General features: G+C 46.6%; 1 protein-coding gene across 1 annotated transcript; it reads right to left on the bottom strand.

Annotated features, from left to right (window-relative positions):
- Positions 1 to 2,113: 2,113 nt before the first annotated feature.
- On the bottom strand, positions 2,114 to 20,416 carry LOC149983908 (E3 ubiquitin-protein ligase TRIM16-like). The gene is made up of 6 exons (XM_021598759.3): positions 18,754 to 20,416; positions 18,223 to 18,318; positions 4,723 to 4,956; positions 4,406 to 4,565; positions 3,864 to 3,923; positions 2,114 to 3,627 (listed from the first exon to the last, which is right to left on the bottom strand). Exons 1-6 carry the CDS (start codon positions 19,333 to 19,335, stop codon positions 3,104 to 3,106), a joined length of 1,656 nt encoding a protein of 551 aa, XP_021454434.2. The 5' UTR covers positions 19,336 to 20,416; the 3' UTR covers positions 2,114 to 3,103.
- Positions 20,417 to 20,943: the final 527 nt, after the last annotated feature.

Below are 20,943 nucleotides of genomic sequence, written 5' to 3'. Positions count from 1 at the left end.
CCGCAACTGAATCGATGAGCGCCTTATGCTTGGAATGCGGGGAAAACTCAGGAAAAGTGACAAACAAAAACACATGTGTAACAGAGGGCTCTGGGTGAGAATGGTGCCTCGAACCCTAGAGGAACCAACACGGCACTGACCAGCAGTGTGACCTCTGCGGACACAGATGTTACACTTGAAAGCCTCTCCTCCGGTCTCCCTGTGCGCAGCACCTCCCAGCTCCATAGGCACCGGAGAGGTGGTGTTGGGAACGGGAATCAACAGAGCCCTCTCTGGACATCCGCGGGTGACCAGCATGTTATCCAACCGAATGGACATGTCCACCAGCTGGTCGAAGGTAAGAGTGGTATTCCTGCAGGCCAACTCCCAACAGACATCCTCGCGCAGGCTGCAACGGTAGTGGTCGATGAGGGCCCTGTCGCTCCATCCCGTTCTGGCGGCCAAGGTCCGAAATTCCAGTGAGAACTCCTGGAAGCTCCTCGTTCCCTGCCTCAGGTGGAACAGACTTTCACCCGCCGCTCTACCCTCGGGCGCATGGTCAAAGACTGCCCGGAAACGGCGTGTAAACCCTTCTCCCCACATGGCATTGGCCTACTCCAGAGCTCGCCCTGAGAGGTACGAAACGAGGGCGGCCACCCTCTCCCTTCCCGAGGGAGCTGGATAAACGGTGCCCAGGTAGAGGTCCAGCTGTAGTAGGAAGCACTGGCACCGTGCCGCCGTCCCATCATACTCCCCGGGAAGGGCGAGACGCATCCCACTGGAACTGGGTACAGGAGGGACGGGTAGTGAGGACCCCTTTTGTGCTGGGGGAGGAACTGGAGGACCTCCCTGTCTCTCCCAGTGATCCATCGTCTGGACGATGGGGTCCATGGCGGTGCCGAGATGGTGAATCAACGCCGTGTGCTCATGGACGCGCTCCTCGACTCCGTTACCATAGGTACCTGCTCCTGCTGACTCCGTAGGTGGTGTGGTATTCTGTCAAGGTATGCATTAAGGACTGTAGGAAAGTCAGGCGCAGGAGAGCAGATAGTTGGTAGCAACACGGAGCCTTTTGTTTTGGTGAACCAAAAGCACGGGTTGAACATAACCCAGCGCAAACCAGCCTAACGTGCGCATACATGAACATAGAATAAACAATACCACACAAAGACATGGGGGGGAAAACAGAGGGTTAAATACACAACACATAATGAGGAAAATGAGAACCAGGTGTGTGTGAAAACGAGACAAAACAAATGGAAAATTAAAAATGGATCGGCGATGGCTAGAAGACCGGCGACGTCGCCTGCCGAACACCGCCCGAAACAAGGAGAGGCATCGACTTTGGATGAAGTCGTGACAAATTTAAACAAATGTATAAAGAAAATCCCAGATTTAGTCATTTTAAATGTGACTATTTTATACATACATATTATACCCATCCACAAAAAAAATATTATATGATGGTGACCGTGTCAGAGTGCATGCGCATTGCTTGCCACAGGAGTTGCTACAGAGCGATGGGACATGGATATCCCGGCCGGCCAAACTCTCCCCTAATTCGAAACCCTCCCCTAACTCTAACTCTTGATGTGTCCAGCCGGTCTACAGAAATAGGCAACATTTGAATACGTACAGCATCTGCTGTTTTTGTTGTTTTGTCAAAAGCACCACCTTCTGGACAGTTTTAACACTGCTTGACTGAGCAGTATGGGAGCATAAAATCTGCCAAATTTAGGGCCTGTTTACTGGACATCTATATTGAACATTCTTTTTAGGATTAATCTGTGTCCGGAAAACCAGGCAATATAGTTTAGTTACTATCTGTTCCAAGCCACAGAGGAAAACTACATAGAGATTGCCTGCCGAGTGGCGCAGCGGTCAAAGGCGTCACTACAGACCCAGGTTCGATCCCGGGATGTATCACAACCGGCCGTGATCGGGAGTCCCATATGGCGGCGCACAATTGGCCCAGCGTCGTCCGAGTTAGGGGAGGGGTTGGCCGGGTTAGGGGAGGGGTTGGCCGGGGTAGGGGAGGGGTTGGCCGGGGTAGGCCATCGTTGTAAGCAAGAATTTGTTCTTATTAACTGACTTAGTTAATAAGAACAAATTAGTCAAAAAAGATACAACAAAATTCAAGATTTAAACATTGTACTACAGTTTAACCAGCTCAGCTATAGACTACACCAGCATGACTAGTATCTATGTGGACCCTACTACAGTTTAACCAGCTCAGCTATAGACTACAACAGCATGACTAGTATCTATGTGGACCCTACTACAGTTTAACCAGCTCAGCTCTAGACTACACCAGCATGACTAGTATCTATGTGGACCCTACTACAGTTTAACCAGCTCAGCTCTAGACTACACCAGCATGACTAGTATCTATGTGGACCCTACTACAGTTTAACCAGCTCAGCTCTAGACTACACCAGCATGACTAGTATCTATGTGGACCCTACTACAGTTTAACCAGCTCAGCTATAGACTACACCAGCATGACTAGTATCTATGTGGACCCTACTACAGTTTAACCAGCTCAGCTATAGACTACAACAGCATGACTAGTATCTATGTGGACCCTACTACAGTTTAACCAGCTCAGCTCTAGACTACACCAGCATGACTAGTATCTATGTGGACCCTACTACAGTTTAACCAGCTCAGCTATAGACAACACCAGCATGACTAGTATCTATGTGGACCCTACTACAGTTTAACCAGCTCAGCTCTAGATTACACCAGCATGACTAGTATCTATGTGGACCCTACTACAGTTTAACCAGCTCAGCTATAGACAACACCAGCATGACTAGTATCTATGTGGACCCTACTACAGTTTAACCAGCTCAGCTCTAGATTACACCAGCATGACTAGTATCTATGTGGACCCTACTACAGTTTAACCAGCTCAGCTCTAGATTACACCAGCATGACTAGTATCTATGTGGACCCTACTACAGTTTAACCAGCTCAGCTCTAGATTACACCAGCATGACTAGTATCTATGTGGACCCTACTACAGTTTAACCAGCTCAGAAGTACCATAGAGACATTTTGATGTACAAGATGAAAACTTTGCATTTGAATAATTTTAATTAATTTAGTAAATGGGCCCTTACTACAGTTTAACCAGCTCAGCAGTACCAGAGAAAATACAATCGATAGAAAACCCAGGATAGAGGAGCTGAGTGAATGTGGTCTGGACTCTGTGGAGGAGGGTCATTGTGTCAGAGACACTGTAGAAGGACAGAGTACCTGCCTTGTGATCCAGGTACACTCCTACTCTGGAGGACTGAACGCCTGGTATTTTCGTCCTAACACTATTGTGTCTGAACCAATAACCATCACTATAGTAGTGTAAACTCCAAGACTTGTCATTGAGTCCAAATGTATTACTTCTCCTTGTTCTGCTGATGTCTTTATATGAGACTGCTGTAATAACACACAGCCCACTCCACTCCACCTCCCAGTAACAGCGTCTAGACAGACCCTCTCTACACAGCACCATCAAGTCATTTGTGAATCTGTCTGGATGATCAGGATATGGTTGGACTTGGCCTGTATAGGTCACCTTTCTGTTCCCTTTAGACAGAGAGAGGCGTGTGTGTGCTGTGTTTGGGTCCAGTGTGAGCTGACAGGAATCTGGGAGAAGAGCAGAGCAGAGACCAATGAGGGGAGTTAGAACATTAAGTTAAGTCAGATACTGTATCTACCCTGTCTTTGATTAGAGCACAGCAGCGATCAAATCAGAGAAATATGAGGAGTCAGATAGATACCAAGTCTTTAATTAGATCTACTATTGCTATACATTTCCACAGGGATTGTTAGGAGTGTCAGTAAAAAGAGACTGTTAGTTACTTCAGAATAAAAAGACTCACATTGTAAGAACTGTTCTCTGGTCTTGGGCTCTGGAGGCAGTACAATATCCACTATATTCACTACAGACACACAAACACATTGACAGAGAGAAGGAATGTTATCATCATACCATGTTCAAGGCTCCTAACAGCTTCTACCCCCAAGCCATAAGACTGCTGACCAATTAACCAAACAGCCAGGTACACTGTCTATTTGTATAAATTATCTTGACTAACCTGACCCCCGCACATCGACTCGGTCCCGGTACCCCCTGCATACAGCCTCGGTATTGTTATTTTATTGTGTTACTTTTTATTTTAGTTATTTATTTATTTAATTTAGTAAATGTTTTCTTAACCCCAGATTTTTTCAACTGCGTTGTTGGTTAAGGGTTGTAAGTAAGCATTTCACACTAAGGTGAAATACCTGTTGTATTCATCGCATGTGAGAAATACAATTTGATTTGATATTCCACATGTCTAAGGTGATGGCTGTAGGACCTTTTTATTGCACTACAGTTTGGATTTACAGGACTTAGTATTGTAGTAGAATTTCAACACACCTGTAGACGAGATCTTGGTCCATTCTCCTTTAAGGAAGTCTTCTACTTTCTCTCTCAGTTCAGACACAGTCTTACTCACATCTCTAAAGTACTGAAGAGGATGGACAATGATGCTGGGTAAGTCTGAAGATACACTGATACTGGCGAGAGACTGATAACTCTGGAGAGAGGGACAGAGAGAGAGAGAGAGAGAGAGAGAGAGAGATAAAGAGAGAGAGAGAGAGAGAGAGAGAGAGAGAGAGAGATAGAAAAATGAGACAGAACAGAAAGACAGACAAAAAATAATGATGTATCACATATCAAGGCAGTTTAGTTACCTGGAGGAAATGGATGTGATCCTCTATATGTGAGAGCTGCTCCAGCTCAGTGCTTCTCTTCCTCAGCTCAGCTATCTCCTGCTTCAGTTGCTCCAGGAGTCCTTCAGCTTGACTCACCTGAGCCTTCTCTTGGGCTCTGATCAGCTTCTTCACCTCAGAGCGCCTTCTCTCAATGGAGCGGATCAGCTCAGTGAAGATCTGATCATTGTCCTCCACTGCTGCCTGTGCAGAGCGCTGTTGAGAGGTTGAGAGGTTGAGAGGGGGGGGGAGAGAGACAGAACTGACTTGTCTTACTTTAATGAGCCATCCTCATTACACTAACCCCTCCTAAAAGCACATTGTGTGCCACCACAACCTCCACACAATCACATTATACAGTACCCAATGTCACAGTACAATACACCATCCAGCACCACGTTCCAACCGTACATCCATCCCCTCCTCTCCAGCCATACAGACAGCCCCCCTGAGCCCCCATACCTCCTGAAACATCTCCACACTGTTGATCATTTTGTAAAACTCAATCTCAACACTAAGGCATCAACAGTAATGGCATTACCCTGGCAACACAAAAAAAGATAAACAGTCTGCCATTGCAGAAAACGGACACCCCTCCCCAACACCCAGGGCAATCCAAGCCAACCAGCTATTGGTGTTCAGGGCTCCATGTCATAGCCTCCACTGGAAGACCCCTGACCTTTCCAGCACTGGGAGCTTATAGACCTTCCACCTATACCCTGCCATGCTCTCATCCCCACAAACCCCTGCCACTGATGCCCCTTCACTCCTGCTAGGCTCCTGATGTGTCTAACCTTGACACTGAGGCTGAGGGTGTACAGCACCTTACCCAGCACCTCCTCAAACTCCCCCAGGCTCTACTGTCACTTGCAGTTGTGAAAATGTTTGTGGCCCCTCCTCAGGCTGCTCCATACCCCTCCTCACTGTTTCCCGCCTGATGTACAAACCTTTTCCCATTAGCCTCACTAGGGTAGGGGGCACTATTTTCATCTCCGGATGAAAAGGGTGCCCAAGGTAAACTGCCTGCTACTCAGGCCCAGAGGATATGCATTTACTTGGTAGATTTGGATAGAAAACACTTTAAACTTTCCAGAACTGTTAAAATAATGTCTGTGAGTATAACATAACTGATATGGCAGGCGAAAACCTGAGAAAAATCCATTCAGGAAGTATTGAATGCCATTACAGTATCCATTGACGTAGGACTCAAATTGCACTTCCTATGGCTTCCACTAGATGTCAACAGTCTTTAGAAATTGTTTCAGGCTTGTATTCTGAAAAATGAGGGAGTAAGACCACTTTGAATGAGTGGACCATTCAGTGTCCCAGAGGTTTTTCTTGCGCATGACCGAGAGCACGCCTTTCTTGTTTTCCTTTTATATTGACAAAGCTATTGTCCTGTTGAAATATTATTGATTATAATGACTATAAACACCCTGAGGATTGATTATAAACATCGTTTGACATGTTTCTACAAACTTTACTGATACTTTTCAGATTTTTCGTCTGTCTGTTGTGACTGCCTTTGAGCCTGTGGGATTACTGAACAAAACGAGCGAACAATATGAGGTTTTTGAATACAGACAGGGACTTTATCGAACAAAACAAACATTTATTGAGTAAATGGGAGTCTTGTGAGTGCAACCATAGGAAGATCATCAAAGGTGAGTGATTAATTTTATCACTATTTCTGACTTGTGTAACTCCTCTACTTGGCTGGTAACTGTTTGTAATGATTTGTCTGCTGGGCGCTGTTCTCAGATAATCGCATGGTATGCTTTTGCCGTAAAGCCCTTTTGAAATCTGACACCGCGGTTGGATGAACAAGAAGTTAATCTTTAAGCCGATGTATAACACTTGTATTTTTTAAGAATTTTTATAATGAGTATTTCTGTTTTTGAATTTGGCGCTCTGCAATTTCACTGGATGTTGGCCAGGTGGGACGGTAGCATCCCACACCCCCTAGAGAGATTAAAGGTCCCTGCAGGGTGGCTAAATGAGCAGACCTCAACGGGATCAGTGGGTTGTGGAAGATGTGCTCCTCCTATACCCACGGTCCAGGCACCACACCTCCCTCTCATGTGGGCCTCAGCATCTTCCAGGCCCTCAGTACTGCAGCATAGAAATGAGACCCCTGCTGTATTGAGTCTCTTTGTTCTCATGATGAACAGCTGCTGATCCAGCACCAAATCACCAGCCCTCCTCGACAGAGCACATGTTGGTACCATCTAACCCACGGTACAGTACAGTAGCACCTGCGCTCTCCAGGTCCACCAGGCCTTGTCCACCCTCCTTAACAGGCAGGTACAGCACCGCCTCCCTCAGCCAGTGATGCCCCGATCAGAAAAAATTCACTAACTTGCGCCAGGGGGTTGAGAATGGCCAATTTATGCCATAGGATGATGCCATGTTGTTGATGATCAGCACCCTCCCTCTGTATGACACTTGGGAGAGGATGCCACCTCCACTTTGTCAGCCTCGACGCCACAGCTTGTGACACTCCTTCCCAGTCCTTCCTCACCCACCCCTCTGAGCCCAGTTACACTCCAAGCATCTTGAGCCACTCACAGCCCCACTGCCACCCCCCTGGAAGCTGCGGCGGTGCCCTGTCCCTCCATGCCCCACATAACAGAGTCTCACTCTTGCCCCAGTTTACCTAAGCAGACGACGCCCCCTCATACACCCTCAAACTATTCTCCAGGGTCGTAGGTCCTGCTCATCCCTAACCAACACAGACGTCATCAACGTATGCTGACACTGCCATGACTGTCCCCAAACCTATGCCTGGCCCCCACACTCCCTGTAGCCTCCAGCTTAGGTCCAGAAAGGGCCTAGAAAGGGCTCAATAACATGAGTGTATAACTGCCGACAGAGGGCATCCCTGGTGAATGCCCTGCCCTACCCAGACTGGCCCCACCTTGACCATACATGAAGCCCCAGCATACAACACTTAAAAACAGGCCACAAAATTCTCCCCACAACCAAAACAACACAGTGAACAGATATATATTCATGGTCCACCCTATCAAAGGCTTTCTCCTGATCATGAACAGATTGCCTGTTATTGAGCGTCCTGGTACATGGTACGTTTGGTCCTTGTGTACAATAGAGTCCAGGTGGGACTTGAGTCTGTGTGATGGACATTTGAATGTTTGTGCTCTTATAACACATTTCTGTGTTCTATTCATGTGCTGTTCTAAAAACCAATTTCTGTGTTCATGCAAGTGGCTGAGTGAACGAATCCTCACTATCAGGAGCTGCAATTTGGCAGTACGCCCAGACCTTGTTTTGAGAACGAAAGATATCTCAGTTTCAAGGTCTCAGCTTAGAGAAAAGAAGTCTTGTGAGGTATTGGTCTTTCACATGTTATGAACCAGTGTTGGTCGGTCACATGAATGAAACAAAACGATAATGATTAATTAATTATGCTAAATCATGCAAATATAACTTGTCTGTGGTGCATTGAGTTGGTTGGAACCTCTCCAGGGTGCGGAAAAATAAAGGATGTTTAATTTAAGATTGACTTGTGTAAGAATTTTCACAACATCTGTTAGCGAGGACCTTGGCGAAGACCTTAGAGTCCACACAGAGCAATGCCACAGGCCTCCAGTTGTTTAAGTTGCTCAAATTCCCTTTTTTGGGCAGGAGAGTCAAAGCCACCTGTTTACAGCTTAGCAGCAGTTCACCCACCCCAACGAACTCACGCAACATGGGGTGGTCGGGCTTGTCTGTGAAAGGCCAGGGAAATGTCAATTTGATTTTTTTGCGACAGGCTCCCTCATTTCCCCCACAACAGAAGTTGCATGCCCATCAGATAAATGTAAACAATGGATTTTCCAACCCAAAATAGCTGAGAGCGTCCATCTCTCTCAACATAGAAAATCTAGCTCCTACAAGTGCTCCTTCTGCTTTAATCTGAAAATAAATCCCTTAGGTCCCTATGTAGTTCAGATAGATAATTTTCCTGCCCCACCCTACCCTGCCCCACCCTACCCTGCCCCACCAGCTCAGCCTCCACCACACTTATGAACCGCTCAAGCTCCCCCAGTACTCTGGCTTCTGAAGAGGAAAAATCTGTATACTGCTGACAGAAAACCAGAATCTGGGATTTCCCTACAACTGACCAAGAGACTCAATCGCCCCCTTCTGCTGTCCCCACCTATCGCAAAAGCCTTGGAATCTTGAGAAAAAGTGGTATCTTGTAAGAGCATTACATGTAATTTCTGATAGGACAGCTGCCTGGGCCCTGGTGAAACAGAGAACTGAGCCCTGTACTAGGTGCATACACATATATGAAAGCAAAGACAAGGTAATTGATTTTGGCTCTAACCACTAACAACCTATTTTGCTACACCTGCACTAAGATTTGTGCTATGGCTCAGAACCTTTTTTTTAAACAAGGCAAGTCAATAACAAATTCTTATTTTCAAGGACAGCGAATATCGAATGCACAGTGTCTATGGGGTCAAATTGCACTTCCTAAGGCTTCCACTAGATGTCAACAGTCTTTAGAACCTTGTTTGATGCTTCTACTGTGAAGTGGGGATGAATGAGAGGGGGATGAGTCAGAGGTCTGCCAGAGAGCCACGAGCTGGCCACGCGCGTTCATGTGAGAGTTAGCTTGAGTTCCATTGCATTTCTGAAGACATAGGAATTATCCGGTTGGAACATTATTGACGATTTATGTTAAAAACATCCTAAAGATTGATTCTATACATCGTTTGACATGTTTCTACGGACTGTGATGGAGATTTTTGACTTTTCGTCTGCACCTAGTGATCGCGCGTCATTAATTTTGATTACTGGGCTAAAAGCGCGGGGGAAAAGGAGGTATTTGGACATAAATTATGGACATTATCGAGCAAAACAAACATTTATTGTGGAACTGGGATTCCTGGGAGTGCATTCTGATGAAGAACGGAACTCTGAGACTATCACAGTGCAGGTGCATTTATACGGAAACTTGATTACACACAGGTGGATTGTATTTATCATCATTAGTCATTTAGGTCAACATTGGATCATTCAGAGATCCTCACTGAACTTCTGGAGAGAGTTTGCTGCACTGAAAGTAAAGGGGCTGAATAATTTTGCACGCCCAATTTTTCAGTTTTTGATTTGTTAAAAAAGTTTGAAATATCCAATAAATGTTGTTCCACTTCATGATTGTGTCCCACTTGTTGTTGATTCTTCACAAAATAATACAGTTTTATATCTTTATGTTTGAAGCCTGAAATGTGGCAAAAGGTCGCAAAGTTCAAGGGGGCCGAATACTTTCGCAAGGCACTGTATACTGAGATTTTTTTAAATATAAATATGAACTTTATCGAACAAAACATACATGTATTGTGTAACATGAAGTCCTATGAGTGTCATCTGATGAAGATCATCAAAGGTTAATGATTAATTTATCTCTATTTCTGCTTTTTGTGACTCCTCTCTTTGGCTGGAAAAATGGATGTGTTTTTCTGTGACTTGGCTCTGACCTAACATAATAGTTTGGTTTGCTTTCATCGTAAAGCCTTTTTGATATCGGACACTGTGGTGGGATTAACAAGAAATGTATATTTAAAATGGTGTAAAATACTTGTATGTTTGAGGAATTTTAATTATGGGATTTCTGATGTTTTGAATTTGGCGCCCTGCACTTTCACTGGCTGTTGTCATATCGATCCCGTTAGCGGGATCTCAGCCCAAAGAGGTTTTAAGCACCCATGACCCATTTTCTTAGCCTATACAACATCCTGAGTGAGAGGACACTAAACACCACATCCTTCATCGCGAGTTGTACTGACCTTAAAAACCTTCCAGGATCAATAAAATAAGACTTTAGTCTCCATCAGGAACCTTTTAAGTTCTCTCACCATATATACTGGGACTGGCTGTCAGCTCTGGATCCAATGAGCCACCTGAAAACGAGGCCTCCTCCTCCTCCACTCCCACCTACTCACCCCACCTCTTCCTCCTCCTCCATTGGCACAAAACCTTCCTCCTCCTCCCCTATCTGCCTCCTTGATTAGTCCCTCCTCTCCAATGGCAGGCAATAGATATTTCCTGGGATGAGCCCACCGGAGTCTCCATTACTACAGCAACCTGCCTCTGCCCATGTTGCCCATGTTGCCCAGCTGCAACCCGCCTCACCTCCACCATCCCACTAGCTCCCGCCACACCGTTTCTCTCCGATGCCTGCGCACCACCACTTGGCCCTGCTCTACTCTCTTCCCCCTGGTACTTCCTCCAGTAGACTGTCCCATAGCAAAGCTAGACCAAGCCTTCGCCCCCTGAGTCCTAGCTCCCGCTGCCAGGTGGTCGGGCTTGTCTGCGGTAGCATTATACCCTAAGTCCACACACTCAAAACACTGAAAAATATGTGCTATCAAACCCTGCGTACCACCCATCCCCCTGCTTAACCTTGAAGTGGACATTTACCTGCTGTTCTGCATTGTTAAGAAACCAATACTTGCTTACGAAAGGAGACAACATGTTTAAGGAATTATGCTTGGCACCCAGCCGAGAGCACACGAAAACTACTTTCAAATTTACCAAAACTAAGCAACTCCTTAAGGATCTGTTTGTCCATAATAAACACTATTCTCCTGAACGCACCTGAAGCCACTACGAACGACAGCGTTTCTTCCCCACTCGGATGACGACATCGCGGCCATCACGCTGCCCAACCTCAAACAAACTACCCCTACTCCCCCCTCAACTCAAAATGATAAACAGTGGAAACCAATAAACAAACGCTCCACCAAGAAAAAAATATTTTAAAAAATCTAAGAAAGAACACAACAACCAAAAGAAAAAAGAATTGCAGCCCTCCTCACGACCCTCACACGACCAACTGCCGCGAGAGAGATAGAATGAGAGAGAGAGACATGCACCATGTCAACACCCTGGGAGGACGGGACACCACCACTCAACACAGCCTGTAACTCAGTGTCGTATGCCCAAATACTTCTCTGCAGCTGCCACCACAACATCTATTTTCTGTGATTTGCTATGAACGCTAAGAAGCCAACCTTACTGAAGCATATATCACTCGTTGTCCTATCCCTCTGTGCTGGCACAGATCTACTACTCACAGGGATCCTCTCAGGATCCCTCACCCTTGACCCATCCTCCTCTACTTTCTTCACTGCCTCAGCATACGACACCTTCTGCACTACTCTGACTCTAGCCACCTAAACCTGCCTCTCTCTCACTGGACACTTCCGATCCCCAGCAACAGTGCACCCCTACACACAACACCGAAACAACACAATTTTCTATCCCATGCCCTCCGGCACACTTCCCACATCTTGGAATCACCCTCCTACAAACTGCTGCAACATGACCATCAACGTTGCACCTGAAAAAGGGCAGCGGCTTTGGCACAAAACCTATAAAAAGGATAACTGATGTATCCTGACATGACTTTGTTGGGTAAACACTCAAAAGGACTGACAGTGACTCCTCTGTTTCACCAGGAATCATCAACTTCAATTGCTCCACACTTAACACTACCCTAGAAATCACTCCTTTCAATGGTGCCCTGTTCCTAAGAGCAAAGGAAGCAACAGATCTTGACCCAAGTTGCATGACACAGAACGCCCACTCCCTCTAGCCAGAAGAAACTCAAACAAATATCACAAGTCCACTACAGGTTACCTTCACTGATTCAACTGCACCCAACTCCTTTACCACCCACCCTGAAACCACACATGGATCTGCCAAAAGGTATGGATCCACTTTCTCCAACAATGTAACTCCTACTGCACCAGATTCTTCTTTATCATGTCCATTGATGCTAGGCTCTGGTTCTGAGGTCTTCACCACACCTTCTACCTCACTTAATTCTCCCTCATTCATTTCCATTTCAACTCCAGAACTCAGTCTGGCACACGGCTCACTCTGTTTGTGTCATGTATTGTCATGTTGTGTCCTGTTCCTGTTCTTTCTCTTCACCCTGTCTCCCTCTGCTGGTCGTATTAGGTTACCTTTTCTTCCCCTCTTTCCCCCAGCTGTTCCTTGTCTTCTCTAACTACCTAGTTCACCCCTTTTCCCACCTGTTCCCTTTTTCCCTCTGATTATGTCTCTATATCTCTCTCTGTTCCTGCTCCTGTCTTTGTCGGATTCTCGTTTGTGTTACTCATGCCTGAACCAGACTATCGTCGTGTTTGCTGCAACCTTGTCCTGTCCTGTCGGAATCTGCCTGTTCATCTAACCCTGTCCATCTGAGCCTACGTGTGTTTCGTCATTAAAGAAACTCTGTTTTGTTAATTCACTTTTGGGTCCTCATTCACGCACCTGACAGAAGAATCCGACCAAGAATGGACCCAGCGACTTCGGATCCTCTCCACTCAGCCGTCGAGATCCAGGGAGCGATGCTAGGCAGACACGAGCAGGAATTGTCTGCTGCTCGACATGCCGTTGAGACCCTGGCCACCCAAGTCTCCAACCTCACAGAACAGGTTCACCATCTCCGCCTCGATCCACTGGCCACTTCCAGGGCTTTCGAATCTCCGGAGCCCAGAATCAATAACCCGCCGTGTTACTCTGGGGAGCCCACTGAATGCCGCTCGTTCCTCACCCAGTGTGATATTGTGTTTTCTCTCCAGCCCAACACTTACTCCAGGAGCACTGCTCGTATCGCCTACGTCATATCTCTCCTTACTGGACGGGCTCGTGAGTGGGGCACGGCAATCTGGGAGGCAAGGGCTGAGTGTACTAACCAGTATCAGGACTTTAAGGAGGAGATGATACGGGTTTTTGATCGATCTGTTTTTGGGGAGGAGGCTTCCAGGGTCCTGTCTTCCCTATGTCAAGGTAATCGATCCATAACAGACTACTCTATTGAGTTTCGCACTCTTGCTGCCTCCAGTGGCTGGAACGAGCCGGCTTTGCTCGCTCGTTTTCTGGAGGGTCTCCGCGCAGAGGTAAAGGATGAGATTCTCTCCCGGGAGGTTCCTTCCAGCGTGGATTCCTTGATTGAACTCGCTATTCGCATTGAGCGACGGGTTGATCTTCGTCACCGAGCTCGTGGAAAGGAGCTCGCGTTCTCCGTTGCCCCCCTCTCCGCATCACTACCATCTTCCTCTGCCGGCTCGGGTGCTGAGCCTATGCAGCTGGGAGGTATCCGCATCTCGACTAAAGAGAGGGAACGGAGAATCACCAACCGCCTCTGTCTCTATTGCGGTTCCGCTGGTCATTTTGTCACTTCATGTCCAGTAAAAGCCAGAGCTCATCAGTAAGCGGAGGGCTACTGGTGAGCGCTACTACTCCTGTCTCTCCTTCAAGATCCTGCACTACCTTGTCGGTCCATCTACGCTGGACCGGTTCGTCAGCTTCCTGCAGTGCCTTGATAGACTCTGGGGCGGAGGGCTGTTTTATGGACGAGACCTGGGCTCGGGAACATGACATTCCTCTCAGACAGTTAAGGGAGCCCACGGCCTTGTTCGCCTTGGATGGTAGTCCTCTCCCCAGGATTCAGCGTGAGACGCTACCTTTAACCCTCACTGTCTCTGGTAATCATAGCGAAACCATTTATTTTTTAATTTTTCGTTCACCTTTTACACCTGTTGTTTTGGGCCATCCCTGGCTAGTTTGTCATAATCCTTCTATTAATTGGTCTAGTAATTCTATCCTCTCCTGGAACGTCTCTTGTCATGTGAATGTCTGCTGTCCCTCCTGTTTCCTCTGTCTCTTCTTCACAGGAGGAGCCTGGTGATTTGACAGGGGTGCCGGAGGAATATCACGATCTGCGCACGGTGTTCAGTCGGTCCAGGGCCACCTCTCTTCCTCCACACCGGTCGTATGATTGTAGTATTGATCTCCTTCCGGGAACCACTCCCCCCCGGGGTAGACTATACTCTCTGTCGGCTCCCGAACGTAAGGCTCTCGAAGATTATTTGTCTGTAGCTCTTGCCGCCGGTACCATAGTCCCCTCCTCCTCTCCCGCCGGAGCGGGGTTTTTTTTTGTTAAGAAGAAGGACGGGTCCCTGCGCCCCTGCATAGATTATCGAGGGCTGAATGACATAACAGTGAAGAATCGTTATCCGCTTCCTCTTATGTCTTCAGCCTTCGAGATCCTGCAGGGAGCCAGGTTTTTCACTAAGTTGGACCTTCGTAACGCTTACCATCTCGTGCGCATCAGGGAGGGGGACGAGTGGAAGACGGCGTTTAACACTCCGTTAGGGCACTTTGAATACCGGGTTCTTCCTTTCGGCCTCGCTAATGCTCCAGCTGTCTTTCAGGCATTAGTCAATGATGTCCTGAGAGACATGCTGAACATCTTTGTTTTCGTTTACCTTGACGATATCCTGATTTTTTCACCGTCACTCCAGATTCATGTTCAGCACGTTCGACGTGTCCTCCAGCGCCTTTTAGAGAATTGTCTTTTTGTGAAGGCTGAGAAGTGCACTTTTCATGCCTCCTCCGTCACATTTCTCGGTTCTGTTATTTCCGCTGAAGGCATTAAGATGGATCCCGCTAAGGTCCAAGCTGTCATTGATTGGCCCGTCCCTAAGTCACGCGTCGAGCTGCAGCGCTTTCTCGGCTTCGCGAACTTCTATCGTCGTTTCATCCGTAATTTCGGTCAGGTGGCAGCTCCTCTCACAGCCCTTACTTCTGTCAAGACGTGCTTTAAGTGGTCCGTTTCCGCCCAGGGAGCTTTTGATCTCCTCAAGAATCGTTTTACATCCGCACCTATCCTTGTTACACCTGACGTCTCTAGACAGTTCGTTGTCGAGGTTGACGCGTCAGAGGTGGGCGTGGGAGCCATTCTTTCTCAGCGCTCCCTCTCTGACGACAAGGTCCACCCTTGCGCGTATTTTTCTCATCGCCTGTCGCCGTCGGAACGTAACTATGATGTGGGAAACCGCGAACTGCTCGCCATCCGCTTAGCCCTAGGCGAATGGCGACAGTGGTTGGAGGGGGCGACCGTTCCTTTTGTCGTTTGGACTGACCATAGGAACCTTGAGTACATCCGTTCTGCCAAACGACTTAATGCGCGTCAGGCGCGCTGGGCGCTGTTTTTCGCTCGTTTCGAGTTCGTGATTTCTTATCGTCCGGGCTCTAAGAACACCAAGCCTGATGCTTTATCTCGTCTCTTCAGTTCTTCAGTAGCCTCCACTGACCCCGAGGGGATTCTCCCTGAGGGGCGTGTTGTCGGGTTGACTGTCTGGGGAATTGAGAGGCAGGTAAAGCAAGCACTCACTCACACTCCGTCGCCGCGCGCTTGTCCTAGGAACCTTCTTTTCGTTCCCGTTCCTACTCGTCTGGCCGTTCTTCAGTGGGCTCACTCTGCCAAGTTAGCCGGCCACCCTGGCGTTCGGGGTACGCTTGCTTCCATTCGCCAGCGTTTTTGGTGGCCCACCCGGGAGCATGACACGCGTCGTTTCGTGGCTGCTTGTTCGGTCTGCGCGCAGACTAAGTCCGGTAACTCCCCTCCTGCCGGCCGTCTCAGGCCGCTTCCCATTCCCTCTCGACCGTGGTCTCACATCGCCTTAGATTTTGTCACCGGACTGCCTTCGTCAGCGGGGAAGACTGTTATTCTTACGGTTGTCGATAGGTTCTCTAAGGCGGCTCATTTTATTCCCCTTGCTAAGCTTCCTTCTGCTAAAGAGACGGCACAAATCATCATCGAGAATGTTTTCAGAATTCATGGCCTTCCGTCAGACGTCGTTTCGGACAGAGGTCCGCAATTCACGTCTCAATTTTGGAGGGAGTTTTGCCGTTTGATTGGGGCTTCCGTCAGTCTCTCTTCCGGCTTTCACCCCCAGTCTAACGGTCAAGCAGAACGGGCCAATCAGACTATTGGTCGCATCTTACGCAGTCTTTCTTTTCGCAACCCTGCGTCTTGGTCAGAACAGCTCCCCTGGGCAGAATACACCCACAACTCGCTTCCTTCGTCTGCGACCGGGCTATCTCCTTTTCAGAGTAGCCTCGGGTACCAGCCTCCGCTGTTCTCATCTCAGTTCGCCGAGTCCAGCGTCCCCTCCGCTCAGGCTTTTGTCCAACGTTGCGAGCGCACCTGGAAGAGGGTCAGGTCTGCACTTTGCCGTTATAGGGCGCAGACTGTGAGAGCTGCTAATAAACGTAGAACTAAGAGTCGTAGATATTGTCGCGGTCAGAGAGTTTGGCTCTCCACTCAGAACCTTCCCCTTAAGACAGCTTCTCGCAAGTTGACCCCGCGGTTCATTGGTCCGTTCCGTATTTCTCAGATCATTAATCCTGTCGCAGTGCGACTTCTTCTTCCGCGATATCTTCGTCGCGTCCACCCGGTCTTCCATGTCTCCTGTGTTAAGCCCGTTCTTCGCGCCCCCGCTCGTCTTCCCCCCCCCCCCCATCCTTGTCGAGGGCGCACCTATCTACAGGGTCCGTAAGATTTTGGACATGCGTCCTCGGGGCCGTGGTCACCAGTACCTAGTGGATTGGGAGGGGTACGGTCCTGAGGAGAGGAGTTGGGTTCCCTCTCGGGACGTGCTGGACCGTTCGCTGATCGATGATTTCCTCCGTTGCCGCCAGGTTTCCTCCTCGAGTGCGCCAGGAGGCGCTCGGTGAGTGGGGGGGTACTGTCATGTATTGTCATGTTGTGTCCTGTTCCTGTTCTTTCTCTTCACCCTGTCTCCCTCTGCTGGTCGTATTAGGTTACCTTTTCTTCCCCTCTTTCCCCCAGCTGTTCCTTGTCTTCTCTAACTACCTAGTTCACCCCTTTTCCCACCTGTTCCCTTTTTCCCTCTGATTAGGTCTCTATATCTCTCTCTGTTCCTGCTCCTGTCTTTGTCGGATTCTCGTTTGTGTTACTCATGCCTGAACCAGACTATCGTCGTGTTTGCTGCAACCTTGTCCTGTCCTGTCGGAATCTGCCTGTTCATCTAACCTTGTCCTGTCCTGTCGGAATCTGCCTGTCCATCTGAGCCTACGTGTGTTTCGTCATTAAAGAAACTCTGTTTTGTTAATTCGCTTTTGGGTCCTCATTCACGCACCTGACAGTTTGCACTTGAATTATAACATTTGAAATGTCTCTATACCTTTAAAACTTGTGTGAGTGTAATGTTTACTGTTAATTTCTGATAGTTTATTTCACTTTTGTTTATTGTCTATTTCACTTGATTTGTAATGTAAACATATGTTTCCCATGCCAATAAAGCCCTTTCAATTGAGAAAAATTGCGAGAGAGGGCTCCATGTTCATATATAGGGGACATGAGTCGGTCATGGTTACTCATGGTTATGTGATGAGATAGCCCCGCCTGCGACTTCAAATTCGGTGTTGGCCCACAGCCCAATAGGGAATGTCCTTTTGGTGTAATGTTCAAGATATTGCATTCTCCTGCAGTAGACCCGGGTTCATAAGCAGTCTATTCTCTGAAAGGGGTCAAGACATCCTGTTCCCAACAGTGGGGTAAGTGGGATTGGAGATGGGCCCTTCTCTCTCCCTCTCTCTTTGACTGGAGGAGAGAAGTGAAATGGTATGTCTCCTCTTGTGAACAACACTCACTTTGAGAGATTCCACAGCCTGTTGGAGCTCCTTCAGCTCCTTCTCTCTCTCCTGGAATCTCTGCTGGACCTTCTGCTGACTCATCCCCAGCTGCCTCTGTGGAGAATCACTCTTCAGTGAGCTATCAAGCTTTATTTGTCCAGTAGATCAATAGTATAGTAATGTGACATAGGGCCCATAGAGAGGAAGGTCTAAAATATTGATGGTCCCTTTGCAGTGTGATTTTATTATGTTTCTACGTGAATGATCATAGTTTTACTGTATACCTACATGTATCAAGGAGGTTAGACTGAAGTTTGGACTGAAAAAAGGGCATTTAGAATGATAATAGTGTTTGACTTTAGAAAATGGTGATACATTTGGAGAATCTGGGTTAACATATATATATATATATTCAAGGTTTGTGTTCATATTTGTTCTGCTGAGGATCAATTTAATTTGAATGATCTCATATTCAAACATCCTTAGTTCCTACTGTATCTTTAATTCTTTGTTTGTCAGACAGTCACCAACAAGTTGTTCTGGTCTTACCTGTTTCTCAGTCCTCTCTGCTGAAGCTGACACTGTATCATGGCCTTTATGTTCATCCATCACACACTGATAACAGATACACTGCTGATCGGTACGACAGAAAACCTCCAGCAGTTTGTCATGATGAGAGCAGATCTTCTCCTGTAGTTGTGCGGTGGCTTTGACCAGCTTGTGCTTCTTCAAAGCACGAGATTCATAGTGAAGTTGGAGGTGAGTCTCACAGTAAGAGGCCAGACACACCAGACAGGACATGAGGGCTTTCTGCTTTCTGGTCCCAGTGCAGAAATCACACGCCACATCTCCAGGTCCAGCATAGCACAGAGCAGGAGGGGGAGCAGCCTGGAGTCCTGTCTTCTTCAGATTCTCCACCACTTCAGCCAGCACAATGTTTCTCTTCAGAACAGGTCTTGGGGTAAAGGTCTGTCTGCACTGGGGACATCTGTAGACACCTTTCAGAACATCCTTATCCCAGCTTTCTTTAATACAGCCCACACAGTAACTGTGTCCACAGGCAGTAGTCACCGGATCTTTCAGTAGATCCAGACAGATGGAGCAACAGAACAGTTCCTGATTCTCTGCCATTTTGGTGCTTTCTCTCGTAGGTTAAACAATGGCAGTAGTGTCAAATATTACTTTCTGTTTCATTGAGCTCTACACCAGAGGAGAGGGAGTGGCTTCCTACTTGACTGTGTACTCTGTATCTACAGGGGGTGTGGTTTCTTTGATAAGGAAGTGTAATAGAGTATTGGGTAGAAGGCAGAGATTATTTGTATTTATGTATTTGAAATATGTATTTTAATTACTTTTGAGTATTTTGTCAGTTGAATTACACTGGGCTCCAATGCATTTTGTATTTTCAAAATACTAAATACTTTACTATACCATGTTTTTTAACAGTTCACATCTTCTGAACCGTTAAATCCCTTTCTCCCTGCAATGGTATCAGAAGTGTGTTAGCACTATGGTGTGATAAGAGTGTTTGTTAAATGAAATAAATATAAAAAATATTGATAAATACTTTGTTGAGGGAAAATGTACTTGATACGATTGTGATGTGTTGTCTCACCTAACTGTCTTAAGATCAATGATCTAAGTCTCTTTGGATAAGAGCGCCTGCTAAATGACTACAACATAAATGTAAAAATTAACAATTGCAAAGCACTGCTGAGTATTATTCTAATAAGCTCTGCCCCGAAACAGGGCCAATAATAATACCCAGTGTGCTTTGCAGTTAATTTTGAATGTTAATTTTCACATTTCCATTTCCATTTTAGTTATTTAGCTTATCCATAGTGACTTGCTCAACTAAGGTAGATAACAACATACAGTAGCACTGTCAACAAGCAAGAACAATAGTTTTGTAACAGTTACTAAGAATGTTGTTGCTGTTCGGGCCGGCTACTTGCAAAAGCATTTTGTAATATAATACATGACAAATTCCAAGTATTTGTCTAGTTTATTTTGATAAATTGATTTTCATGGTATTTTGTAATTGTGGTGGTAGAATACTCTGTCTGCAGGGTGCTTTCAGAGCATCACCAGGACATTGGAGGCAAAGGACCATTTTTAACAGTACATGTCCTGGAGTTTTATTGAAAAGAAATGTTTAACAAATCACTTTCAAAATAAAAATAAATAAATACCAAAATACCTCTCTCTCCTCAGAGCATAATCACTGGGCAATCACTTAAAAACTGCACACAGAGATATAAAAATGTTATCCACGAGTTCATCTGACTGGGGAAGTAAATCCTGAAGTATCCGTTTAAGTCAAAACTATAAATGAAATGTCTTTGGCCACCATACCAATCAAAACTACATGAAAAGAGTTCCTCACGAGGTCCGTAGTCTTTGAGATAGTGGCTGGGTTGGAGACCCACCAGCTGCATGGTGGCTCACCAAACAGGCATAGAGAGCTGACTGCAGCAAGGTGTACTGCTTAACTAGGATGTGTCCCTAATTGGAGAGTGGCTTTAGGGTGGAGTAGTGTTCCAACAGCAGGCATTCCCTTCAGACATGTTTCAGAAGATAATGTGGAGACACAGATGGACAGTATTTCTGTTATGTCTTTGAAATACATATTTCAATTACTTTTGAGTATTTTGTCATTTGTAGTTTACTGGCCTAAACTGCAATCCTATGGATTTTTTAACCGGATACTTTAAAGACCTGTAATTTGTAAAAATGTTT

This window comes from Oncorhynchus mykiss, chromosome 4 (assembly GCF_057628025.1).
Source record: "Oncorhynchus mykiss isolate SJ-2025 chromosome 4, ASM5762802v1, whole genome shotgun sequence".
Lineage (NCBI taxonomy): Eukaryota > Metazoa > Chordata > Actinopteri > Salmoniformes > Salmonidae > Oncorhynchus > Oncorhynchus mykiss.
The sequence above is the reverse complement of the archived record's forward strand: the minus strand, read 5'-3'. Positions and strand labels throughout refer to the sequence as shown.